At 33.1% G+C, this 27,855-nt stretch overlaps 4 protein-coding genes across 7 annotated transcripts; 3 read left to right on the forward strand and 1 right to left on the reverse strand.

Moving 5' to 3' along the window:
* The first annotated feature begins 457 nt into the window (after window positions 1-457).
* LOC112712118 (GDT1-like protein 4) lies at window positions 458-4,869 on the forward strand. Of its 3 annotated transcripts, none has more exons than XM_025764917.3 (13): window positions 513-779; window positions 903-971; window positions 2,160-2,219; window positions 2,308-2,355; window positions 2,577-2,665; window positions 2,779-2,815; window positions 2,902-2,949; window positions 3,143-3,211; window positions 3,301-3,345; window positions 3,438-3,499; window positions 3,732-3,804; window positions 3,944-4,028; window positions 4,469-4,869. In XM_025764917.3, exons 1-12 carry the CDS (start codon window positions 762-764, stop codon window positions 4,010-4,012), a joined length of 687 nt encoding a protein of 228 aa, XP_025620702.1. In that variant the 5' UTR covers window positions 513-761; the 3' UTR covers window positions 4,013-4,028; window positions 4,469-4,869. The 3 variants fall into 3 exon arrangements, with proteins under 3 accessions (XP_029145069.1, XP_025620702.1, XP_072059656.1); XM_072203555.1 differs by having other exon boundaries at window positions 4,496-4,869; XM_029289236.2 differs by lacking the exon at window positions 4,469-4,869 and having other exon boundaries at window positions 458-779; window positions 3,944-4,256.
* A 150-nt stretch (window positions 4,870-5,019) lies between these two features.
* On the reverse strand, window positions 5,020-7,759 carry LOC112712119 (ATP-dependent Clp protease adapter protein CLPS1, chloroplastic). Its single transcript, XM_025764919.3, has 3 exons — window positions 6,670-7,759; window positions 5,903-6,053; window positions 5,020-5,493 (listed from the first exon to the last, which is right to left on the reverse strand). The coding sequence occupies exons 1-3, from the start codon at window positions 6,731-6,733 to the stop codon at window positions 5,232-5,234; spliced, it is 477 nt and encodes a 158-aa protein (XP_025620704.1). The 5' UTR covers window positions 6,734-7,759; the 3' UTR covers window positions 5,020-5,231.
* Window positions 7,760-8,107: 348 nt separating this feature from the next.
* Window positions 8,108-12,999, forward strand: LOC112712120 (protein SEEDLING PLASTID DEVELOPMENT 1). Its single transcript, XM_025764920.3, has 9 exons — window positions 8,108-9,161; window positions 9,703-9,917; window positions 10,263-10,413; window positions 10,506-10,697; window positions 10,838-11,000; window positions 11,130-11,464; window positions 11,603-11,779; window positions 11,934-12,092; window positions 12,420-12,999. Exons 1-9 carry the CDS (start codon window positions 8,664-8,666, stop codon window positions 12,720-12,722), a joined length of 2,193 nt encoding a protein of 730 aa, XP_025620705.1. The 5' UTR covers window positions 8,108-8,663; the 3' UTR covers window positions 12,723-12,999.
* Window positions 13,000-14,467: 1,468 nt separating this feature from the next.
* LOC112712121 (glycine-rich RNA-binding protein RZ1B) lies at window positions 14,468-19,401 on the forward strand. Of its 2 annotated transcripts, XM_072203556.1 has the most exons (5): window positions 14,468-14,626; window positions 14,721-14,883; window positions 15,473-17,324; window positions 18,173-18,660; window positions 18,902-19,401. In XM_072203556.1, the coding sequence occupies exons 4-5, from the start codon at window positions 18,176-18,178 to the stop codon at window positions 19,137-19,139; spliced, it is 723 nt and encodes a 240-aa protein (XP_072059657.1). In that variant the 5' UTR covers window positions 14,468-14,626; window positions 14,721-14,883; window positions 15,473-17,324; window positions 18,173-18,175; the 3' UTR covers window positions 19,140-19,401. The 2 variants fall into 2 exon arrangements, with proteins under 2 accessions (XP_072059657.1, XP_025620707.1); XM_025764922.3 differs by lacking the exon at window positions 15,473-17,324.
* Window positions 19,402-27,855: the final 8,454 nt, after the last annotated feature.

Here is a 27,855-nt window from a genome sequence, read left to right on the forward strand (position 1 = left end):
TCATCATCATTATCTCCTCTACCGTCATCATCACCAATACCAATATTATCAATATTAAAGTTCTATTCTTTCATTTTTTATTCGATATTATTTCTTTCTTTTAAAAAATATTTGTACTATAATTACTTTTTTTGTGATATCATTTTTATCAATAATTTTTCTTCACTTAACCACCAATAGTGAAAGAATTTTTTAAAATAAATTTATTAATAGTTTGTGAAAGTTTATAGAAGTTTAAAAATCACATAAAATATAAAATAAAACTCTCACAAAACTAAATTTTGTTATTATTTAACAAATTTTTTAATAAAAAAATAATATTTTTTCAAAATAAAAAAAGTTAAAAATTGAAATATATTTTTTTTTGTAAAATTCACTTTGTCTGTCGTAAAAATAGATAATTGAATGTTTACTCTAAATTTTTACCCATAACACTATAGCACACAAAGAAATATTTGAACGCTTTCTTGTTTTCACGAATCAAATAATCAAAATAATAGAGAGGAGAGATTCCGATTCCCGGGAAAGGAAGAGAATTGAATGCAAAAGCTGCGAATAAGAAAATAGTAAAATAATTCGCACGCACTTTACACGCGCGTTGTCTCTTCTCTCCTCTTTCAACCTTCGCCTCTCACTTGTTTTAGGTAACAACTAACATAACGTAACATAACAAGCGAAACCAAGCACCTATTTTTCCGAATCCCACACTCACATCTGCGTTATCTTCTCTTTTCCCACTTCTTCTTCATTCTTCCGCCAATATGACTTCAATCGCTCAGGTACTACAGATTTCAATTTCATTTATTTATTTTCATTATTTCCTCAATTTTAATTTTCTTTTTTTGGATTTGCTCATTTTTTGTCAACTGATGCCAATCCTGTTATTCATTTTCATCAATCAGGGTTTTACCAAGTCGCTGGCCATGACCGTGCTCTCTGAGATCGGTGATAAAACCTTCTTTGCAGCTGCGGTATGTTTCTCTTCATGGTTACTTATTCTTCGCCATTTTTTTTCTTCATTAGTGATCCTCTATGTTTGTTTTCGTTTACTTCTAAGCTGCAATCTAAACGTTTTAGACTTTAGTTAAAAAAAAGTTTTGAATCTTTAGCAACTGGATTCACCTCCTTCTTTCGTGTCTTTTCCTTTTTTGCATTTCCTAAATCATATATTCACAGTATCGGCACTTGACTTACTCCAATTAATATATTCATTCTTATGTGTGGATATTTAGAGTAGCAAATTCTCAAATTGGTTTCTGAAATTTTAAGATAAAAAATTAGTTAGGACTAAAAAGATGCACTTTAGTTAATTGGTTGGTTGGTTGGTTGGGGGGAGGGGGGATTTGACGGAAACAAAAGATTTAATGCTGCCTTCAGTTTTGAGAACAAGACACAAATGATAGAGATACAAAAATTAGTGTTCTTATATTTTGTTTGGTGATAAACTATAATAAATTATGAACATCTAATTTATTTTCATTTTTTTTTTCATAAAAAATGTTTAAGAAGAAAAATATAATGATAAAAAATATAATTATGAAAATTTGATAAAAATATTGAAAAATAAGTTGTGTCTTTCCTATCAGTAAGGACACAAAATATACTAATTCAGGGTCTCTAGACACAATGTTTCTGTCCATATTTTATCTGTCACACATAATTTTGTGTCCCTGCTTCCGTGTCTCATGCCAAATCTAAGAGACTAATTTAAGGATTTACTCACTAGAGCTAGGTAGGCACTCCAAATCAAAGCCTTGCATTCTGTGGGCCACTTGTCTGACCTATCAGAGTAGTGTTCTGGATTGGAACTACCTCAAGATACAATTTGTTTGTTTCTTTGGGGAAATTTTTGTTGTGTGATGTGTCATGGTTTGAAACTATTTTATCAGTAAACAGTATGAGTGTTCAAGTTTGTGTGTTTTTGAATGAATTTGGTTTTCAATTTGGTCATCATTATTCAGTTGCTTTTACATAAAAAAATTTCCCATTGCTCTACTAACACCAAATATGTTTGATAGAAGTATTTGAATGAGCAACATTACTTGTTACTTCATTGAATAGTTTATGGCAAGAATAGAGGGCTTTAATATTTGTCTTTCTTTGTTACTTTGAGTAGAAAGCAAAAGCCTGATGTTTGATTTCATGATGTTTGTTTCAAGATCCTGGCTATGCGACACCCCCGGCGCCTTGTCTTATTGGGTTGCCTATCGGCTTTGATTGTAAGAATCTAGTCTTCTTCCTTTTATCAGCTTTATTGTTATTTTGATATATTTTTATTTTAAGTCTCATAGTTCCTGAAAATTCTAGGTCATGACTATTCTCTCTGCCCTAGTTGGTTGGGCTGCTCCAAATCTGGTAAGCATTGTTTGCTAGTTGTGGAACTTCACAATTCTCATCATTATCTGTTTCTTCTTAGAATCATTAGTAGGTGCTATCCTTCTATTAGTCAATATGTTGCATATATTGAGATATTATGGCCAACTGTATTTGAGATCCAGCAATTGTTTGATTAAATTACACTCTCATTTTATTTATTTTTAGTTTTCTGGGGTGCTGATCTTCCTGTAATTTTGCAGATTTCACGTAAATGGACTCATCACATTACAACATTTTTATTCTTTGGGTTTGGAATTTGGTCCTTGAAAGATGCTATATTTGGAGACGGGTGATTGTTCATTCTTTGCCAGTAAATTACTGATTATTTTGTAACGAACATCAACTTGTAACTGAATAGAAGTTCTTTTTTTTTCACTCGTGGATCATGATTTCACCGAGCAGGGATGCTGAAGAATTGGCTGAAGTAGAAGCAGAATTGGTTTGTTTTTCGCTTCTGTTTGGTTTCTTCTTTCAAGTTAATTATTTTTCCTTCTTGACAGTTGATTGAGCTCCCTTTATTATCAGGACAAAGATTGGAAGGCTAACAATGGAGTTAAGAAAGATAGCAGTAAGGTAAAAATAAAATGTCTATCTGATATATTTTTTCTTGCTTGGATGCATGGATATGATTTTGAATGGATTAAGAATTTTCCTCCTTAATTCCAGGAAATAATTGATTGTAAGAATATATTCAAAATAGAATTCTCTGGTGCTGTGTATTTGATGTTCTAAAACTGTATATACATTGTGTGATTCTAACTCCTAGGTTGATGATGACTTGAAAAAGCAGCAACGCCCTTTTTTATCTCAGTTTTTGTCCCCTATTTTTCTAAAGGTAACATATTTGTATTATAACTGTACAGTATTTACTAAAAAAATTAAGCTATGGTTAATCAGATCCACTTTATCAACTCCATTTTGTAGGCATTTTCTATCAATTTCTTTGGGGAGTGGGGTGACAAGAGCCAGGTGAGTGTAGTTATAGAACATTTTTTCCCTTGCATATGCTCCATTATAGAACTGCTTTATTCTTCACTAGCCATAACTTTGTTCTGTTTCAGCTGGCTACAATTGGTTTGGCTGCGGATGAGAACCCATTTGGTGTCGTTCTTGGAGGGATTCTGTAAGTTTGTACTCTTAATTTTTTCTGTTTGTAATTTAGTATCAACCTATTTCTTTGAAGATTTTGATTAATTTTTCCTTCGGTCTCCCATGATGGGATATGTTTTCTGAATATTATGCTGGAATTCTGCATAGACATGATTTGTGCAATTATATTTATTTAAGTAATGTGTTCCATACCTGTGAACCTAAAATTTCTTAGGATAATTGAAAATTTTCAATTTTTCCCTCAGGGGACAAGCACTATGCACTACTGCTGCTGTCATCGGAGGAAAGAGTTTAGCATCTCAAATATCAGAAAAAATGGTATTAGTTTCTGTTCCTTTTTATCTACTTAGCTTGTAGAGATTAGGTTGTAATGTGTAATTCTGATTTACCACACTGCTGGTGTAGCATTAAGTTGTGTGTGCATGTTATCTAAATGTTGTACTTCAATACTTTTCAGGTTGCACTATCAGGTGGATTGCTTTTCATTGTTTTTGGTATTCAATCATTCCTCTCTCCAGTGGAATAATGAAGGCTTCCCATTGGTTAGTGATTGTTGATTGTTCTTATTGTATGTGGGATTTTAGCAAACTAGCTTCTTTAGCACGATGGGTTGGCTGCCAAATAGCTGAGTTCATGCCTCATCCAACTGGGGTGAATGCTTTCATTATTTCCAGTTTCACCCTTTCAAAGATTTCATGACTCAATAAACAGATCATTTTAGTACCAACACCAAATTCATCATATAAAGTCAAATTAAGTGGATTGTTCAATTTTTACATCTAGAAACAATTCATATATCTATCTTTGTCATGTTTCATGCATATGTAAATTTTCAATGTTTTTGGAAAAAATATACCATAAGCCGTGAAGCTTCCTCCTGGTTTGGAGGAAGTAATAAAACATAGAGAAGGAGGGTTAAAGACAAGCTTGCTTGTAATCTTCGGTGGTGACTTTTTTTGTCCATGTTTGCGTCGGATTATAGGGATGAAAAGGCTTTCCTTCGTTGTAGCTAAAAGAAGTTGAGAATGGTACTGTCATCAACTCAACGTGTGTGACAAGGTTTGACAAGAATTCCTTCTTGCAAGGGGAGATTTACTTACGAGTGCAGTAGGGTGGAAGTCGTCTTAGTGATGTAACTTGACTGAAAATTAGTCGTTGATATCAAGGCAACTTCTTTTGTAACAAGTGTTGGTTGAACCACCAAAATTTCAAAATTTCACCCATGGCAAGCTTAAAATCCACATGTTTTTAATGACTTAAAAAAGTGGACAAAAATCAATATTTAATGTTTATTTCATTTTTCAGAATGTAATTTTTTCAATTCGTTCTGTTTCGTTATATATATAGTTCACATGGAATAGTGGCATCAATGGTCATTGTTTTCCTGATGGTTGTCTTTTTTATTTTTTTGGCTTTAATAATTAATGACTGGTCCAGACCCAAAATTAATAATAATGACTGGTAGAGATTCAATTCGTTAAGGCGGTCAAGCTGATATCAAAAGCAAATCAAACAAGATCAGAAACACCAGAGTTGATACAAAAGTAGTGCTATTATTTATTTATTCAAAATCACAACTATCTCGTCAAAATCGTAAGACCAACAACTATTATACATTTGCCTTTTTCTTGCGTTACTCAAAAGCTTCATGACGTTATCCTATGTACACAAACAAACGTTTCCAATTTCGCCTTTCAATAGCATCAACTCCAATATTGCTTCGTATTGAATGCTGCATCAGCAGTTCAGCACCCTCCGCCTGCAGGCTCAATTGAACTTAGTAGCCCATTTCCTCTCAGTTGCATGCAGTATACTTCAGCATCAGCTTGGGAACAGATGATAACCACTGACAACCCGTTGTAGTGCGCTTCTTGCATGATATTAACAGCATTGTCAATGGTCATCCCAGGAATAACCTTCATCAGTACTTGGACCACATATTCCCGTTTATTGAAGTTGTCATTGTGCAATATTACGCGATATGGTGGCACTGATTTTCGCGATTTCCTGCACATTTTAGAAAGTCCAGAATGAAACCTTTGCAACCCATGCCACATTTTATTCTGAAAAAAGGAACTGAACAACAGTGCATAGAAAATACAAACTCTAATGGATCTCCTAGTTCTTTCATTAAGGAGGTTAAGGCATAAACATCCATTTATTTACTTGATTACTTCAGAATTACAATGCAAAGACTTTGAAGTAAAAACAAATCATTTTTATTCAATGCAATACCATCTCCATTTTCCCACAAGATACTTATACCAGCAATATCAATAATATGGACACCATTGACAAGATTCTCACCGGTATCTTTTATTCAGGGAATCTCCATAAAATTGAATCTAGCCACACAATTACAATACCCAATTGGAAAAGTTCAGCTTGAAGATCGAGAATCAAGACTAGTTCTAACCTCAAATCAAATTCAGATTCACGGCCAGGGGTAACTTTTTCAATTACTGGCTTTTCCAGCAGCCCTGCACCTTTGCCCGGTCTTGTAGTTATTGCAGCTGTGGGGATGCAAAGATTGGAGCATGGTCCTCTACAAAGTGAATATCTATCTCCTGCAAAAAGCAAATCATTAAAAACAACTACAATTTGAAGCACTCAACCATATAGATACACATTGCATGAAGATTAACCAAGGATATTTGATTTCACCGCGAACCCTACACATGGCAACACATCAAGCATCTCAAAACATAGTTTTCAGATACAAATAATAGACATTGCAAGAACCACTGGATGATGAATATTACAGGCTTCGCCATAAACTCGTGTCTAGATTATCAATTTTTTTTTTCTTTCTTTTTCAAGAAAAAAGGATAAAATTCCAAAGATAGATGATGAATTGCAGCTGGTGAAATTCTTCTAAGAAGAGAACAATTCGGACCAGGCAATTGATTCAACAAAAGAAAATTATTATAAAAAAGAAAGAACGAACGAAAGAAGAGAATGCAGGTATATAACTATAACATTGCAGAAGACGAGAATTAAAATATCACGTGATAATAACCTAATAACGTCAAAACTCAAATGTATATGCATCAAATTCAACAAGAAATGAAAATTGGGGCTTGAAATCAGGTGAAGAGAAGAGTAGGTTTAGGTGGGAATTAATTAATTGAATATGGAGAATCTTGGAATCGAAATATTATGAAAAGTGAATTAGGTAAGTACCTGGTTTAGGGTTGGAGATACCGCTGGGAGAAAGAGCGAATCTCCCACGTATCGCACTCTCCATTTCTCTCTCTTTCTCTGCTCTGCTCTGCTCTTTCAAGAAACACTTCTTTTTCTTCTTACACAGAAACACTGTAATGCGAGTGAAGGAAGAAGCCTGATGCAAATGACGTGTATTTATGAATGAAATTACGAAATTCGTTTTGCATATTTTGATTACAGCCTTTGTGGGTTGGGCCCTTTGGGTTGAGCCCACACTAGTCCTTTAGAGAAATGGGCTAAATACTGCCCAAAAACATCATAACGGGCTAAATGGGCTTCATCTCACTATATTCTATTATTTACTGAACATGGACCGGACCAAAAATGGGAGCACATAAGAAAAATCTACCTAGCTGAGGCTTTAGTATGCTGTACCTAGGGTGGAAAAAGGTCAGGGTCTGCAGTTTGGTTTATGTTTAGTCTGATCTAGTCTGATCTGACCTGTTATGAAATAGATACAGGTTCAAACTCTTATAAAAGTCTTATTATGTTAATAGGCCAGGTTCAAGTTCATTAATTAATCTTATTGACCTATCAAGGCCTGTTAATACATAATTACATATATAAATAATTTTTTTATTATTAACAAAATTATGAGATATTTTAAATTTATTATCTTTAATTATAAATAGTTTTGTATATTTTAAATACTTTAAAATTTAAAAATTCTTATAAATATTAAATATAATATTTTACATATAAATATGTTTATTATGAAATATTTTTTTAAATAATATTTTTATTTTTGTAAAAAAAAATTAGCAAACTTTTTAACAGGCTTTAAATCAAGTCAGGCTAAATAACATGTTAGATTTAGTACTTTAAAAAAAGTCTATAACAGACTACAGACTAAACCTGTTAAGAGCAAAATCTATCTTGACCTGGTCTGACCTGTTTCCATCCCTAGTCGTACCCGAATTCAAAACTTGGCAAAGACCAAATATTGAATAAAAAGTTAGAAACCCTTATCATAAGATTTGCTAAATAGGGATTTGGGAATTATCTGATTTTGAATATTCGTTTAAGACAGTAGAGTGTCTAGAAGCATATTTGGTTCATAAGTTGGGTCAATAATATATATTGTCGCATTACTTAACTTGTGTGTTGTGTCTTTGGTACGAGATCTTTGATTCATGAAATGGAACTATGGAAGTAAGAAACCACAATTGTACAAGTACAACTATTCAAGAGGTTGAATCCACTTCGGCTGCTCACTTGGAATCGTGTAACCAATCATAACATCATATTGAACTTATTAATGGTGGAAAGGGACATGCAATCACAAAAGCAATCTATTCCTATGAAAATCGAGCGTCTAACTGTCCAAAATGAGTTGCTCTATTTTCATTCACATTGAATGTATAAAAATATAAATACAAGTTACAACTATTTCACAAAAAATACACAAACCACGACTTGGTGGCTAACCTAATAACATATTTGATATTTATTTTGTTCATCATTTTGTTACATAAAAAACTTAAAAAAAAAAAACTCATTTTCCTTCCCTGGTATCTTCGATTACCTAAGTAAAAAAAATGGATTATTTAGCACGTGGGATCTCTGAACAAAAATTGCCATGAATTTACACAAAGCACATGAAACTCCCCTAAAATAAGGAAAGAAAAAAAAAAAGAAAGAAAAGTTGAATGGAACAAGCCTTTGATTAATTTGGAAGAAGGCGTGAACGTAAGCTCTCTCACCAAAAAACAACGTGTGGTTCGTAAGCAACTAACTACGTTGATTCTTATTTCTCTGGTCTCACAAATCAATCACCAAACCTTTTAACGGTCTCCAACACTTACTTGTCCCTTCCTTCCCTCCAATCCCAATAGTAATAGAAGATACCTCGGAATCTTCTTTTTTCTCTTCTTCTTCTTCTTCTTTCTTCTTTAACTTATCAACACACATCTCAAACCAAAGAACACAGAAAAAGAAACTAACATAACAGAATGAGAGCACTGAATTCGCATTATGTGGTGATCGATCTTCACTGTTCATGGCACTCCACAAGTCACCACCTTCCAACCTCAGCACTTGCCTACCTCAACATCAGCTCAAACCTCATCTCCACCGTCTCTTCGTCATTTCGTCGAACACGTCGTTCGGGTTCCGCAATTCGCTCCGCCAGGTCCTCCTCCTCCTCATGGATTCCCTCCCCGGAAATTCGCCGCCCCTCCGATCGTTTCTCCTCCGCTAACGGCTATCCGTTAAGCTTCCAGAACGTTCCGTCGACGTCGCGGCCCGAGGCCTCCACGGAGCTTGAGATGTTCTTGGAGCTGTTGCCTCTGAAGATGAGGAGGGAGCTTTATCGGCACCAGGAGATTGGGATGCTTATAGAGGTTGTGATGGATCTGGGTCGCAAGCCTCTCGCGAGGTTCCCTTCCGGAGATTGGGTTATCTCTGAACAACCCATAAAGCTTGAAGATTTACGCCATGCCATTTCCAAGGTGGGTGAGTTAGCTTGTTCTTTGTTTGGTTGAGCATTTTCGATGGAACATTTTTTTGTATTATATGTATTTTCATGAGGGGCCTTTGCAAAATATAAGCTTTAATTGATCCACTTTGAATTTATTATTGTTTCAACTGGAATATGCGAACCAATTATCTGCTATCACTCAGTGCTAAGTGATTTATTTATTGGCGAATTGCTGTTGCTTGGAAGAGTTATTGTGATAAATAATTTGACCAGGGAGAAAAAAAAGTTAAAAGATTGGTAAGGTGGGGTCCAAAGATCTAGATAGAAGAATATAGTCACTCGTGAGGAGAGTGTAAAGATTATTCTTTGTAATTGAAGTTGGAACTTTATTTCTAACACAATTATACATAATGCATGGTCAAGAACTTTTGAAGTTGCATGTAAGGATTGTGCCTTGTGATTACTGAGGTTTTTATAGTTATAGTTTCTAGACTTCTAGTTGCCGAAATAGCATTTGTCTCCCTTAGTGTTAATGAATAATGGCTTCTGATATAATGTTTCATTATGTTTAGGTAGGTGAGTTTTCTGATGACAACCGATCTGGTATTAATAGCTCTTTACACCGTATAAGTGCGATTCGGAATCGTAAAATGCAAATCATTGGCCTTACTTGCCGGGTGGGTCGAGCAGTGAGTGGTAGTGCGGAAATCATACGTGATTTGGTTGAGGATGGGGGTTCTATATTGGTCATAGGACCTCCCGGAGTGGGTAAAACTACGTTAATCAGGTAAACCTTGCCAATGTTTGATATTCTGAATAGGATTTCTGTGTCTTTATTTGAAGTTTTGATTGTGGACGTGGTTTATTAGCTCCTGAAAAAGTGAAGTTTTTGTTTTCAAGTTTCTCATGTTGATTTTTTCCCTTCATGTTTCTCTGTAAATGCCTCAACAGCAAAGCACTCTTACCCAAAATGGTCTGTGACTGTGATTGTTCATGTTTCCTCATCAGTGTAAATTTTATGCAATAATTTCTTTAGTCACGCCAAACAATATCATTTTAAAGTTTTATGTATGTTAATATTGGTCAAAATGAGTTATTTAATATGCGTATCTGAAGAAGCTTGCTTGTGCAGAGAGATTGCTAGGATGCTGGCAGATGAGTTAAAGAAGCGTGTTGTAATAGTGGATACATCCAATGAAATTGGAGGTGATGGAGATGTTCCTCATGCAGGCATAGGCAGGGCAAGGAGGATGCAAGTTCCAAATGTACATATGCAGCATAATGTCCGTACAAATCTCATTGGCTCAGTTTCATTTTTGTAGAACAAGTTCTGATAAATGAACTTCTGTGACACTGTTCACGCTTCTCTATGCAGGTTATGATTGAAGCAGTTGAAAATCATATGCCTGAAACCATTATAATTGATGAAATTGGAACAGAGCTTGAAGCATTAGCAGCTAGTACCATTGCTCAAAGAGGAGTCCAATTGGTTGGAACAGCACATGGAGTGACAATTGAAAACATAATAAAAAATCCTTCTCTTCAGAATCTTGTTGGTGGCATAGAGGTGAAAAGTCGCTCTTACCTTTTTCTCATCAGTTCCCTTTTCCAAAGAGTGAATCAAGAAAAATTCAGAAGCATATAGAAATAGAATATGTGTAATGCTTACACACATTAGTAATGTTTGTTGAGTATTTATATCAACAGAGTGTAACCCTTGGAGATGAGGAAGCTAAGAAAAGAAAAGTGCAGAAGACAATTCTAGAAAGGAAAGGACCTCCTACATTTACTTGTGCTGTTGAGTTGATATCTAAAACTGAATGTCGCGTTCATCATAGATTAGATGCAACTGTGGATGCCATTTTGGCAGGTATTTTTCAACCCCCCCCGAAAAAAGAAAAACCAAAAACAAAAAAGGAATATCTTAATATCTAACTGATGTGGTAATCTCATAGTTGCTTAAACTGAAGTTTGATTAGGAAATTTCCTGCCTTAACAGGAAAATCTCCATTATTTGAAGTCCGTCAATGGGATGACTCTGCAAAAGATTTATTGCAGTATGCTCCAATGCCTGAAAAAAGTCTTGGAGAAACCCTTGATTTAACTAAGAATAGTATCATAAGTTCTGAAATAGATTCTGATAAGGATGATAAAGACCTTTCTCCTACATGGTCCGTGAAATGGAGCACTAGTGGATCTGTAAATAATACTGTGAGTTCTGACTTTAAGTCTGATGAGGATGAAGCAGACAGCCCTACTTCTCGATCTAAGAAATGGAGTACTAATGGATCTGTGACTACGAGGAGGTCACCAGTTCAAGTGTATACTTACAAGGTATTCAAGGGCTTTTATACCTGTCTCGTTTTCCATGTTGAATGGATTTCATTCTTGAAAACATGAATTGGCCAAACTCTTCTTGATGCCTGCCTTTCTTTATTAACCTGGCACTTGTTTCATGTTGGATGCATTTAGATTCTTGAAGCTGATCTACTGCAAGTAGCAAAGGTGATGGGACTTGAAGATTTAGTAGATGTAACAGATGATATTGGAGCTGCTGATGCAATTCTAGCATCCAGTTCTGAGATACGACAGAACCCATGGATCCGTAGTGTAGCGAAATTCCACAAGTTACCAATTTTTGTTATTAAGGTGATTTTTAGTTGCCTCTTTAGTTGTTACTTCGATGTATTCTCTTTATATGTTATAATGAACTTCTGGTTACAATAGAACACTATCTTGTTATAATGGCTTGGTGGTGGTTGTTTGTCATTATCTTCTTATACTGAGTTTTTGTTTCTTGCAGTCCAATACCATGGCACAAATGGTCAAAGCAGTACGTATGATCCTTGGGCTAGAATCATTTGGCCCTGCGAAAAAACCTTACAATGATGCTCTTGATATTGAAATCGAGGATGATGAACCAAAACGAAAACCATCTCTGGAAGAGATTGATGCCTTGGAGGTACAAGCCTTTCCTTTTCTCTTATTAGCATCTGATTTCTTAGAGAACAACTGATGTCTTCTTCACTACAGTCTTGGCAGTTAAATTAGTTCCTTTTAATGAGAAATTCCAGTGCTCCTCTGTACATACTTATTCTCATTCATGCTTCCCATCAGTAGTTATAGCTTTTCTCTGCTTTAAAGGGCATCTTTCTGATTTACCAAATATCATATCAAACAATCTTTCTGTTTCACTTGAAAAAACAAATATTGGCTTAGTGCTTCATACTTTCATGTATATATTTTTGACTTAGTTTTGAATTTTCGTTTGTTTATATGTATATGGCAGGAGGTTAGACTTGCAATAGAATACATTGTGATACCCGGTGGGGAACCTGTGGAGCTCCTTCCTAGACGTTCGGAAATAATAGCACGGCAGCTCGAACTTGTAGAAAGCTATCAGTTGGCAGCTGAAAAGTCAGGTACAGAACAAAACCCAAGGTTGCAGATACTTCCCATGAGGCTAAATGCAAAAAAAATATCTAAATCCAGTTCTGCTTCCCGCAAGAAAACAAGTCCTAATTCAGTGTCTACTGGTGGTGGTGGTGGCAAGGGTACCAGTGTCACTAGGCTTCCCCTTTTGCCCGAATAGTTCAGAGAAAAAAAATATATTAAATTGCTCCAATTCTAACATGTTTCACTCCCCTGGTTTGTACATGTAAAATGTACAGTGGCCATGTAATTATGTAAATAAGTTATTTATATAGCCAAAGAGCTTGTTGTTGCTCATAAATTTGGTGTGTGATGGTGATTTCATAGGTTTGATCCTACACCATGTTACCCCTCTTCCCATTTGTATTCATAAAAAAAATTCAACATTGTAAGTATTTTTCACCTGCAATATAATTCATTTGTAATTTGCTTTCATACATATTAGATATTAACTTTTAGGTAAAAACTCACATGCAATTGTCTTTATGTGAAGTTGATATTTGAAAACCGTGAGATGATTTGATAAATTTGACTAAATTATCATCTAATAATTCTTGACTATTAATTTTATGAGTAGTGCTATGGAGCTAATGGCCTAAGTGTATAATGTGTACGATGGGCTAAATCTTTGATCCATGAATAGAATAAACATCACCCATACTATCCAGAATAACCATTTGGATACCAGATAAATAAATCCCAAAAACTTAAGTTGATTTTAGGGTTCACCAAAGATCAAATCCCTAACCTTTGGGATCTAAAACTCTAATATCATATCATGAAACCACTCATTCCAAAAGCGTAACTTGATAGGATAATGTAACACTAATGATTATATCTCTAATACTTTCTAACCATTGTACACATTGTACGTTTAAGCCATTGACTCCCTATACTTTCCCTAATTTTATATTAAGACAACAACAAGTGAGCTTTTACCTAACTTTTGTAGTTAAGGAGTTCACTCAAAATAAATGGAACAAGAAACTTATGAGATGCGTATGAAGGTTTAGGTCATATTTGCCTAAGGCTGATATACTTTGTTTTTAGTCAGAGAGATATTTCTTTGTTTAAATTTGATTTTCTTGTCTTAATGTCTCATGACCCATGACCAATAAATATAAAGCCTTCTCTTTTTGGGCAAAAGCTTATATGTCATTGTATGACAGAAACAATGTGAAAAAAAATCATGATTATGCCGACTATTTACAAAATCGTTATTAGCCTTAGCACTTAGCATTCATAATTAAACAGAAATTTGCAAAATATTTAAAAAATATTAAATAAAAAATTCAAAACTACAATTGTCAATTTATCATATTAACATCAATCTACTCGCACATCTTAGGCTTGATATTTTTTATTTTTTAACTAGATATTTTGCTCTTACATGTTATGGCTGTTGTTAATTTAACTTAAATAGTATGGAATGGACTAAATTGACTATTTCTAATAAGTTGACCGAACTCAAAATTACATAGTTGATGTTAAACAAGTTTAATGAGTCATTGTCATGTTACATACTGCCTGTCAAGAATCCATTGTGCTCAAAAGTTTTGTAAGACTAAGTTAATGTGACGTGTACCCTTAGGGAAAAAAAACATAGAAGTATATTTTGTTTTGCATAAATATTATATAAATATTAAAAAAATTAACCATTAAATTAATTATTATATATTTATTTATATATTATTTATATATTTTTAATATGTATTTTTTATTTTAATATATATTATATATAAATAATTAATTAATGATTATTTTTAGCATACTTATAACAGAATTATTTTGTTAGGTTAGTCAAAAAACTATGCCTAATTTTCTTTTTCCGTTTAGGAAAATAATAAGACAATTTTTTTCGAATTATTTTTTTTAATAAATAAAACGAATTTAAGAATAAGAAATGTTTGGTATGTTGGCTAAGACCTAAGAATAAGCAGGTACAAGTTAGAAGCAGAAACGGTAGTTAGGGAAGGCGTGACACTTTCAAGTTTCGGGAACCTTCTTCAAGGGTTTCATTCCAAAACCCTAAAATATTTTCCCCAATCACTTTTCTCTGTGCCTGTAAGCCCTTTCATCTTCACAAGGTTTTTCCTTTCGCCCTCTTTTCAATTCATTCATTTCTAAATTCTCGACATTTTCGATTTCGGTGCTTCAGGGATTAAGGGAGCTTGTTTGAGACTCAAGAAAACTGAGTGAGTTATTCAGTGATGGCGGGCAAAGAAGAGAATCGAATATTCGTCGGAGGATTGTCATGGGACGTAACGGAGCGTCAGCTCGAGCATGCCTTTGGCCGTTACGGCAAAATTCTCGAATGCCAGGTACCTTCTCGTCTATTCTCACCAATTTTCCATCTCTTGTTTTCTTCACCTGTAAAAATGTGCAGCTTTCTTTTTTTTGGATTTATATATATATGAAAAAAAGAGCTCGATGCATGTATCTTCTTAAGTAAGTGGTATTATAACTGTAGTAATTAGCAATTGTGAAAATTATTTTTTTCCCTGGTTGGGGAAATGTCAGATTTGCATTTTTCTCCACCCTCTTCCTTTTTTTTCAAATTATTATTACTATTGCTATCAGAATTAAAGGTGCAAACGAAAATTTCCTGTTTGACTTTTTCGTTTCATCAAGTTACTTTTTTAAAGATAAAAAAGCATATATATAAGGAAAAAACCTTTGCAGTTTGATTCCATTTCATCGCAGCTCATAGTATGGTATAAGCTTCATTGGTTGTACTGATTTCTGTTAAGTCATAAAAGCATCACGGATAGGTTTAGCCCTGTGCTGATGAGGTCCACAAGTAGTTGATGATGGGGACTGGGGGTTCTATATTTTATGGATTGAATTTTTTGGCTCAGCAAACTAAATTTTCAATCTTTCCATGTTTGTTTTTTCTCTCCTTTTTTTCAGAGGATGATTCTTTGCTTCTTTTCCTTGTCTTCTTTGAGCTTGGGTTGTGAATCTTGTGATCTTTGAGATGCTATAGGTGACACTTTAAAAAAGATATTTTTTCCCAGACTGATTTTGGCATGGCTGAAGCACATTTTCATTTTCCGATAAAATAATAAATTGTGGTAAATATAGAGCCCAAGCTGGAGATTGATATTTCTTTGGGATATGTGGGTTTCAGTACAAGGAAGGCAGCCAATCAAAATTTATGTTGCACCTGTCTACTATATGGCAAAGAGATGTTGTTTGTGCTGTCTTAGTATTCCTTAGTAAAACCTGTTATGATTTGCAAGAGATATTTGGTGGTAAGGTTGGAATGACAGCTAGAGGAAGTTAATACCTCAGTATGCTTTTTTGGGGTCTGCTTTGTTATATTTGTTTATGCATGGCTTATAGATAAATGCCTATTGAACTGAGAGAAGTATGGCATTTGGCCAATAGTAATACATTAAAGAGAACTGCTTTCCTGTCTTGAAATGCATCATGCCTTCTCCAGTAGGCAATAACCAATATATTTTACATTTCAGAGTATATAGGACCATTAGTTGGATTTTGATTGTACGATGCTCAGTAGATCGGTTAAAGTGATTGTTTAGTTAGTTCAAGAAGTCTTATACATTTGCTTCAGCCACAATCCAATATTGTTGCATCTTTGGCGGTTTAGGGTACTTTCTCAGCCAACATGATGCTCAGTTCTTTGGAAATTGTTGGATCGAGTTGGTGGTATCACTCATGTGACACATGCTATATGTGGATATCATCTTATGCCACCAAAAGGTTCTGCATCATTACGGGTTCTGTGGGAACTTAAGTGTCATAGAGCTCAAATGTTTCAAATTTGGAGCATTGGTATCATTGACAATTGCTGCTCAGATAGTGGGCTTCTCTCATGATAAGATTTTGTATTTCACCAGCTGATCTGCTTGTTATAGTTAACAATGTTGAAGGTTGAATGAATGAATTTCAGTTTTCTTACTTTCTCCATTGGTATAGGGTCTGTGGGTTGGACAAATTTTATTTGATTTTGAATGGTCCTTCTTTTGTCAGTATACTTTTAGTTGAAGAATCCGAATCTGCATAAGAAAGGTTTTTCTTCTAGAACGCTGGTTTTGTTGGATCAGTCAACAAAGAGGCAGAAGAGCAGAATTAGGGAGAATGCTAGGCATATAATCGTGGTATACCAAATATGATGAATCTGTCTTACATGTTGCCTGGCATTAATTCTGCATAAGATGGATTATTTGTTGCATCTGTTGAGATGGATAGATCATTGAAGTTAGCTGAATCAATTAAGAAGTAAAACATGAAATCATGATCTCCATAAGGAATGCTGTCAAATTGTCAATGCTAAGCCTTCTTGCGTGTCTCATCTTTCAGAAATTTGGAATTCTTTTTTGGTGAGAGATTTGTGCTGGAAGAGATATCAATACTCACTGTAACTGGATTTGTGGCAGAATGATCTGGTGATTGCTGAAGAGATAATAGCACCTTCATTTTTTATGATATACTGTTCGTTTGTGGCTGCATGTTGTATTGTTAGTTCTTCTAGTTCTGAGCGAGAAATAATAGTGTTAATATAATACAGCAATTTTATCAAGTAACTCCGATGCTATATTCAGAGATGGAGAATTAGATTGTTTAAATGTCTGTCGATGAAGTCATGACCAGTATGGAATATGCTGAAATTCTAGCTCACATTGTCGAAGTAGTTGTTGTAAGAGATATTTGTGGTAATAAAATGGGCTTGGGATCTCTCTGAATTGCTTAGCTCTATTGAAAAACATTCTGATGCTTTAACAATTTGACAGAGAAAGTAAGTTGTCTGGTTATAACCTGTTCTTTTTCTTTAAATAAATGCTGTTTGAATGCATTGCATGAATAAAATATTGAAATTTTATTTCTGCAATTGTATGTTATCCTTTCATGTATGCATAAAACTTAAAATATGAAGCAACTTGTCTTTCTTGCATGACTATTCATTGTTTTGGCATCTGAGTTTGGTTGTTGGTGAGGGATTGTTTGGCATTTATTGACTAATTTAAGCCTTGAATTGAGATCAACCTTGTCGATGACACTTTTGCGGGTTGTGAGCATATACCAGCCATTAGTGGATGGCACCCTTGAACAATGTATATCGACAAGGCTTACACTTTTCAATATAAACGTTGCATAACTGTTCAATCATGATTGTTGAATTGCAATCATTAAGTACAATAGTTTATATCATCTTTCAGGCAATTTTGCTAATTAATTTGGGAAAATGTGCCTATATATTTTGCTAATTATTGGTGGTGGTAGAATGTACCATACCAATGAAGATTAGTTGATAGTATACTTTAACATACCTTTCCTTGTTTACTTACTGTTTTCCATCTTTTGTGCCCTTTTCATGTTTGTATGTCGTGGGTATATTTTACTGGTTTTCTAAAGAATTCTGTTTGAATGAGTTTCCTTTTATATTCTGGACTGTATACTAATGTCTATATCAACTAGGTGTTTATTTTACTTGCACAAGCCTGGATAAACTTACATCCTTACTAGACATGATCTGGATATGCTAAATTTTATCATTTTGCAAGTCGCTTTCATTAAATACTGTTAGCATTACCTGTACATATTGCTTTTGCTTGGCATGAGGTTTCCAAGTGGTTCTTCCTGTAGATTATGATGGAAAGAGATACAGGCCGTCCACGTGGATTTGGGTTCATTACATTTGGAGACCGTAGGGGAATGGAGGATGCAATCAAGGAAATGCACGGACGAGAAATTGGTGACCGCATCATCTCAGTAAACAAGGCCCAGCCCAAGATGGGAGGTGATGACGTAGACCAAGGTTACAGAAGTGGCTACTCATCAGGAGGTAGAGGAAGCTATGGAGTTGGGGACAGGGTTGGACAAGATGATTGCTTCAAATGTGGGCGTCCAGGGCACTGGGCCCGAGATTGTCCTTTGGCAGGAGGTGGCCGCGGCCGGGGTGGTAGTTCATTTCCCTCACGCCCTAGGTTTGGAGGTGCTGGTGGTGATCGCCTTAGCGGTGAACGTGATCGATACCTTGATGATCGCTATGATGGTGGACGTTACGGGGATAGGGATCGCTTTGATTCCCGAGATTACAAATATGGAAGTCGTGATCGTTATACTAGTGACAGGTATATAAGGCTAATGGTTATTATCAAATTACATCTTTTTTTCTTTTGATCTAGTTTGTAAAACCAACTGAATAATTGCCATTTCATTTCGCATTCCTTGTCTTTTAATTGATAATGTGGCATTTACTACAAAAGCTTTCATTGCATCGAGAATCTGAGATTTGGTTAGATCATTGGCAATAGCCTTGAGTTGTAGTATATATATGCATTCTATCTTGATTTCTTTCCTTTAAAACTGTAGGTATCCAACTAGTGGAGATCGATTTGCAAGTGATCGATATGGAGGAAGCTCAGATTACGCGCAAAATGGTTATGGCAAAGAAAGAGGTTATGACCGGTATGGTGGTCCACGAGGTGTTGGTGACAGGTATGGAAGTGGAATAGCAGCTCGTGACGAAGGAAGGAATTATAGGGGCAGGCCTGGTCCGTATGATCGACCAAGCAGGGGTGCTCGTCCGTCGTCATTTGACCGCTACTGATCGCGCCCTTTGGGGTTCTTGTGAGAAACGCAAATGCTGGAGCATGATTAGGGAATTAGTTGTCGTTGTTAGATGACATTGAAGTTTCAAGGAAGGCCTAGATTTTAGCTTAATCAATCAATAGATTATGATGGTATGTGATAGTTTGTTTATTCATTAAGAACCTGCAGATCCCTATTCAGATATTCCCCTCATGTGCCTGACTCTTCGGTTTCTTTTCAAATGCAACCAAGCATGAACGGTGGTTTTACATCTTTCCAAATTATTGGTGTTGGTGCGTTGTGGCTGCTAAATTATTGTGGTATTGCTTATGAAGTAGACTTGTTAACTGCTAATCAAGAAGGCCAACCTTATCATCTTGTTTCATTGAAATTTAACACGTGTTTATAAATGTATGTTTGTACCACTCAAACTAAAATGTACGTCTCATTAAGCTTGAACATGGTTGCTATTAATACTCCATAACTTATTTTTTTTCTCTCTTTTTAATAGACGTAGTGAAAGCCAACGAAAATTTATAAATTAGTGTCGTGTTTATTTTGTAAAACAGTTCTTCATTCTGTTTAAATTGATCAACACTGGATAAAACACTGGCTGTTATTTTTAAAATAGGGTAAATTATCAAAAATACATTCCAATAATTTTGTCATTAAAACAATATACTCAAATTTTGTTGTTGACAAAAATATCTTCAAATAATTTAACAATGCGATAAAAATATTCAACATTAAATATGTATTTTCAAAAAATATTTTAAAAATTGAATTTTGATGCTGTTTTTTGTAAACATGATTTAAAAAATGAAATATTTTTATCGTTAAAATTTGGTGATTGTTTGTTAAGTATATATTTTTTGTGATTTTTTTTAATTACAAAAAAAATATAGTTAGCAAAAAATCACTAAATTTAAAGAATAAAAATATCTTATTTTTTTAATCTTTGTAAAAAAATTTATCAAAATTCAATCTCTAAAATTATTTGAGTATATTTTTGGTAGTTTATTTTTAAAATATATATAACATTCTTTTAATAAATAATTCTTCCAACATATTGTTTTAATTACTAAATAGATAAAGAATTGATTAGTATTAAGATCATGTTTAAGAGAATTATTAAAATTTTACTCCTCTTTTACATACACAATGTCTTGAAATCATTCTAAAATAATTAATTGCATGCTTCTAGAAAATGTGAATGAAGAGAAATATGCGGTTAGGACTACTTTTATGTCAATCCTCATACTTTCAAAAAAGAATGAATATGACAAGAAAGACCCGTTTTACTATCCATTATTCGATGAGGAGTGTTATATTTTTCGTTAATTAAATAAATTTTAATTTTAATTTATTATATTTTATATTAATTATTTAAATTTAAATTTTAAAATATTTTATTTATTATTTTTTTAATAACAAATTAATTTTCGAAAACGCTTTTTTATTTTTTTAAAACACGTTAGCCTTCGCGGTATAGGAGATAACAATGTTGATACAATTGAAAAACTCATCATGCATTTTTTTTAAGATAGAAAGCGAACGTTATCTTAAGATTGACGGTTGTACATCCTACGAAAATATTTCAAACTCATCATGCAATTTTTTTTTTCACTTACTACTAAAGACAAAAGCAAAAATCTCGTTACACCTTGTAGAACAAATAATATAGAGATATGAAGGAAAATTAAAAAGCCTATGGTTTGTCGGTATAGTCCAACGTTCATGCCCCGGCCCGGCTTAAAGATTCGATTCGGTCTCGAATATTTTAGGAACTAATTTGGTGTGATTTTATTGAGTTTAAGATTAAGTAAGAATTTCAAAAATAGACCCGATTATTATTTTGGATCCGATTCGAAAAATTGCTCGGGTCACCCAAACTCGGTCCAATGACCCGGTCATCATACATAATTAATATTTTATATTATTAGTGATGAATGATAGCTATTTTTATGTGAAATTTAAGTATTGTAAATCTTAATATTTTGTGTTATCAGTCATTATAAGACTATAAGTTAATATTTTATGTTTAAAATGCATAAGATTTTAGACTAATGCATAATATTGTGTTATTTGTATTGATTTAAATATTTGGTGTTATTAAACAATATTAGTATTGATTGTGGTTGTGCTTTAATCTTAGAGAATGGTTGGTTCTTATTATATTTTTCTAAGTGAATTTTACCGTGTCAAATAATGGTTAGAGTTTTAGAAATTTAGATATTTTTCACATGCTAATTTACAAGAAGGTAATGTTAACGACTCAGTTTTTATCCGATATAATCGCGGTCCGAAAGTGCGTAGGTTTTATCGGATTTAGGACCGGATTCGGGTCTAACAAATAGATCCAGTATATATTTCGGATCGAATCTGAGTCACTTCAAACTCAATTTTACCTGACGTATAAACACTCCTAATCTACACATGCTAAGTGGGATCAAGTAGCTACATAAGTCTACGATGACGTGACAAATTATTAATAAATAAAAACTTAAAAATTTAGTCAATTTTACAATAATTAAAAGATATTAAATAATTTAATTAATTTAATTAAATTTTTATATAACTATTCTCAATTATTAACTTTTCACAAAGTTGACTACACCTGAATTTATTAATATGACTTTGAAGTTTGATCTGCGACTTGCAGCCAGCCTTTGTTGAATAATGAATGGAAAAGATGATCTGCAGTATCGTTGACTAATTTGCTTCACTGGATTCTCTCCACTATCTTATTGACTTATTCTTATGCCTCTTCTCTTTTATATATTTTTAATCAAGATAATAATTAAGGGAAGCAGAGCGAAGAAGAGTGAATGGAAGCAAAATGCAAGATCAATATTAATAAAATGTACAGAAAACGATCCTTAACTTATAGGTTTAACTATATTTTATTTTATATCTCCAAAAGTTATTATTAGTTACCTATGTGATGTGCTATGTTACTCACTCTTAATTTTCACAAAGAAGAAAAGAGTGATACCGATAATTCTCAAAATTGTGGTTAATAAATTAAAAACTGTGACCAAATGAGAAGTGACTGTGGTCTCTCATTCTTCGAAAAACATCATCGTGACTATTTTGGTGGACTTTGACTAAAGGTCGTTTTTTTACGATAGGCGATATATATAAGGTGCCTTCTATGGCATCTATTATCTTATTGTACCTATGGTGACAAAAAAAAATGTTATCAATTAATTGTGGACATTTAGTAACTGAAAGCGTGTCATTAAAAGTGTTGCTTAAAGAAAAAGTGTTACCCTTAATCGTTAACTTGGCTCTGATACCAAATTTTTAATTTCGATTTTTTTTCTTTTAATTTCTTTTTCGAAATTTCTATTAGCTCTTCAAATTTTTCTTTGAAAGTATTGACCATTTTTACCAGTTTATAACTTTTCAATCTTGTTTTAGTTTATAATATTCCTTTTTGCATGGATTATTGTATATAAAATCTTTTATCTGTTTGTCTTTTTCTTTAATATAACTTCTCAAATCCTCGATAACTTCTTTTATTTCTACACTTTCTCCTGTTTCTAAATGTCTGTTTAATTTTTCAATTTCATTCTCCATTTTTTCTTTTAACAGCTTTAATTCTTTTAGGTCATAATATGGTGTTTCAGGCATTTATAAATTTTTTAAGTTTAGCTCCAACTTGTTTATATTTGTTCTTATTTCTATCCTTTTTATTATAAGGTCATTAATTTCGAACTGAAGATTATTTAATTCTCTTTCATACTCCTTTATTTTACTTTTTAATTTTTTTCGCCCTTTTTCTTTTTATTTTATTTTCTGGTCTTTCAATCTTTGTATACTTCATTAGTTATCTTAGAATTTCTGCAAATTTTATCATCGATTCATCACTATTTTCTAGAGATTCTATTAATTTTTCTAACTCTTCAACTTCTCCTTTCAATTTGTCATAGATTATTTTTAGAGCTTCAAATGCTCTTTGATTTATTTCAGAAAACTGTAAATAATTCAACCGATTTTCTCTTTCAAAGAGCTCTTGTTTCTTGTCTTGATAGGTTACATATATTTTCTCTTTATTTATTGTCATAACTTAGTGTTTAGGTTTCATTTAATTTTTTGACCTTTTTTGTTAATTCTTTTATTTCAGAATTTTCTTCTTTAATCTTTAACTTAGATAAACTTAAAGGGCTATTAATTTTGGATTCTCTTATTTGAAAATTCGATGAAACTAATTTTCCTGATGGTTCTTTTAGTAAAAGACCTGGGTTTTCAATAGCTTTATATTTTGGTATTTCTGTCTTTACAATTTTCTGAAATAATTCATCGACATAAATTCTTTCTCTGTTTTTAAATATTATACTATGATGGCTATTTGTTAAAGCATAATTTATTGCATATGTAATTGAAAATGGTTCATCGTCTTGTTCCATTAGATTCTTTCTGTGAAATTTATAAGCCAAACTTATAGATCTTCCAAGATTTTCAGTTGATAAAGGTATAGCATATCCAAGATGGGCATTGAATTTAACATTTACGTTTGTCAAGTTTCCATGAACAATTCCAATTATTTGATCTATTGGGTCATCAGTAATTCTTTTGTCACAGATTGCTAAGCTTATTGGTGAATTAATTCCTTTCATATATGTAGATTTGATTAAGACTTGTATAGTACTAATATGAATCCATCCAATTTTAGATCTTTTTTGTTGATCCTTAATTTTCTCAATCTGTTTACTCAATTCTTCATCATTTATCAGGGCTATTTCAAGTTCTCCATTAGCAGATTTTATCTTTATAGGGGCTTCAAGTTGAATTTTTCCATAGTATATTATATTTTTTCTATTAAAAACTTCTTTTAAAAGATTTTGTTTATTAAAATTTTCATTTGATTTGAGATTTAATTCTGTTTTTAGAACAGCCTGTTTTTCATTATCTAATAAGGCAGATAATCTATAATAATCAGATTCTTCCGTTAATTCTAAACTTTCTAAATAATTCATAACTATGAGATTAAGATAAAGGCGTACCTTTCTGGAGAAAAACTTCCTTTATTTAGAATATTTTACATAAGATGTTTTTATCTCCAGAGGGGAGATTGTAGATACTAACTCCAGAGGGGAGTTTAGAATTGGTTTTTCCTAAGGGAATTCTTCTTCAAACTATAGAATCGCCTCGGTCGCTTCCTCCTTGCTCTCCTAGCATATGAGTACTCTTAGCCTCCTGCTTTCTATGGTTTGATGCTTCTACAATTGCCTAAGCAACCTATTTATAATGGTTGGGTCTGATGGACAATTCCCATCCTTACCCTTCTTATGACGTCATTGCTTACGTCATTGTTTATTATCTTGCACCAGCTACATTGTTGGTGCTCTATGACCTAAGCGCTTACGTCACTATGCAATAATGTTGAGAGATGCTTCAGATGTGCTGTCCTCCTCTTTCATCATGTGACCTTCAGATGCGTTGTCTTCTTCCTTTATCATGTGGGTTGATTCCGTTTTATTATTGCTTTCTTCAGATAACTCTGAGACACATAGCTGGCACTTGTGGTCTTCTCTGTCTTTTATCAAATAGCAGAGATTCCTCTTTATCCCTTCGGGGAGCTTTTCTAAGAGTCCAGATAAGTTGTAGAATGCTGATTCAAATTCCACTGAGAGTCTCATCTCTCTTTCTTCAATTTCATTCCTTTTACTGGACACAAGCAAAGTATTTCTGCTTTTATAATTGATTCTTGTGTGAGATTCCCTTGTTATCTTTTGAGTTCTTTCGAAGACCCTTGCTAGTGTGCTGGCTAGTCTTCCTTCATGACTGTAGATTGTTAAATCTTGAACTTGATCAATTGGTTGAAAATTTCCTGGGAAGACGGACATGAAGATCACTTGATGTGCTGGAACCAAGCATTCTTCTTCTTCATTAAAAATAGGTTGACTATTCGTAAATTTTAGGGATATATCCCTTGGATTTACGTTGTCAATCATATTTTTAAATCTTTTTACTGCATCAATAAATCCTGCAGGAAACTCACTAATAATTTTCAAATCATTAAAAATTAAGATTGTATCAATTAATCCATACTGGAAAAACTGATAGGTGTCAGATGGGGAAGCTTCTGGAAATATAACCAGCTTTGTTAGCTGTTCTTTGGCAATAGAATAATATCCCAAGATCGCCCTCTTTTCTGCAGTCCAATTCAAGACTATGTTAAGGGTTTCTCTGAGATTTGATCTACAAACCCTTTTCTTTTCCTTGATTTCAGCCCTTGTAGGAATGTTTCTTATTATCCCTGTTCTCTGGGTTTGAATTGGAACTTTATCTGCTCTTTTTAGGGTTTGCTCTGGATGAAGAGCTTCATATTCTCTAAAAGATTCCTTTGCCTCTTCCAGTGTTAAAAATTCTCCTTTATGAATTATCCTTGATTGCTGTGTAAATGGTGCTGCTTTTTCCCAGGCATCATATACTCCTTTCATGGGGTCATTATAAATTACATAATATTTTTTATCTTGGGTGGATTTTTTGATAATTTCAGCAATTGTTTTATTTTCTGGAATTTTTTCCTCACCTGATTTGTCCACCACGCTTAGCTGGCTGAACTCTGATGGTTTTGGTTGTTGTGTTGATTTCATTGCTTCGATGGCCTTCTTGAGGGATTGGATCTGTGTCCTTATTTGCTGACAATGCTTGCATTTTTCGAGTTCTTGTTCGTATTTTTGAATTTCTTGATTTAATGCGTTGTAGACGAACTCCATTCTCTTGTTAATGTATCTGCAATAACATTTTTGTCACCCTTAATATATTCAATTTTTATTGGATATTGTAACAAAAATAATTGCCATCTTACCAATCGTCCATGATTATAATCAACTTTCAAATTATATCGTACAAAACCTGTTAAATAACTTGAATCTGTCCTTAATGTAAATTCTTTGGGTAGTAAATCAATTTTCCATTTCTTAAGAGATTTAATTGCTGCTAGAGTTTCCCTTTCATGAGTAGTATATCTCTGTTCTGTTGGAGTAAAAGTCCCTGAAATATACCTGCAAAGTAATTCCTTTGGGGGATATTTAGAATCTAGTGATTCTTTTTCTTGTTTCAAACTTTTTATAACTTTCTTAGCTTTTAGACATCCTGACCAGGTTATGTCTGAAGCATCTGTTTCTACTATTAAGTAGTCATTTTCTTCTGGAATATAAAGTTCTGGAAGTTTTTCACATAATTCTTTAATTCTTTGAATTTGTATGCTATCTTTTTCATCCCATTTCCATACTTTTTTAGTACTTATTTTTGGAAATAAGCTTTTAGTGTATTCTGTTATATTCTTTAAAAATCCCTGATCAGAAATATAATTTATACACCCTAAAAATCTTTGTAATTATTTTCTATCTTCTATTTTATTAGGAAATAAATTTACCTTTTTTAGAACATTTGGTTGAAGTTTTAGCTTTCCTTGAGTAGATAGAATTAATCCAAGGAACTCTATTTCTTGTTTTGCTATTCTTGCTTTCTTTTTACTAAGAACTAATCCTTTTTCCTTGCATCTTTCTAAAACTATTAATAATTTTTGAAGATGATCTTCTTTATCCTGTTTTGTAAAAATTAGTATATCATCAATGTATACTAAAACAAATTCATTTAACTCTTTTAGATTTTCTTCTATAAATCTTTGATAAATACCTGGGGCTTGCTTTAATCCGAATGGTAATACATTCCATTCATAAAGCAACACACTTGTTGATTCCTTTGTTGGGCAAGTAAAAGCAGTTAATTTCTTTGTTTCTTCGTCTAAACGAAGTTGCCAATATCCTGATTTTGCATCAAGAGATGAAAACCAAGTTGCTCCTTTGATTTTTTCTAAAATAGAATCTTTTCTTGGAAGTTTATGAGCATCACCAATAGTTGCTTCATTCATTTTCTTATAGTTTATTACCATTCTTCGTTTTCCCCTTTTAATTTCATTATTGTTTTCAACGTAAAAAGCTGGAGCCGCATGAGGACTTTTACTTAATCTTATAATTCCTTTTTCCAAAAGGTCTTTACACTCTAATGAGAACTCTTCTCTATCTCTCGCGGAATAAGGAATTTTATTTGGAACATTTATCTCTTTTGTGGGATCTTTTAATTTAATGCTTACTAATTCGTTATTTGTATTTTTAATATCTAAAGGATTTTCAGCACAAATTTCATCCAAGAGTTCTTCTATCTTTATTTCAAGATTATTTTTTGGAATATTTATCTGAAAGTATAGATTTAAATAACATGTTTCTAATATAGAAAATATTTTAAACTTTAAGATCTTATCTATAGTAGTAGTTGGTATTTTTATACGTTTTGATTTTTGATTTATTAAAGAATCGTGTGGAGCTTTTAAAACTATATATGTTAATTCTTGAATGAATGGATGATATAGCTTTAAAAAGTTATTTCCTATGATAAAATCCGTTCCAGAATCTAACATATATATAGATGGAACAATGAACCTATAATTTTGAATAAAAATTTCAACCATCTCTGCTTTTTGGTCAATTTTATGTATTGATTTGTCAGCTATTCTAACTTTTAATGGTTTCTTTAATTTTTTCCAATCAAGTTTTATACTTGAACTAGCAAAGCATTGTGTTGCCCCAGAATCTATGAAAGCATTTATAAACTTTTCTGTTATTTTTATAGTAATAAATGTAGCATTATTACTCAGTCTCTGAGTCTGTTTCCGAGACATATTCAAAAATATAGTCTAAGTTATCATCAGATTCTTCTAA

This window comes from Arachis hypogaea, chromosome 9, assembly GCF_003086295.3.
Source record: "Arachis hypogaea cultivar Tifrunner chromosome 9, arahy.Tifrunner.gnm2.J5K5, whole genome shotgun sequence".
Taxonomy (NCBI): domain Eukaryota; kingdom Viridiplantae; phylum Streptophyta; class Magnoliopsida; order Fabales; family Fabaceae; genus Arachis; species Arachis hypogaea.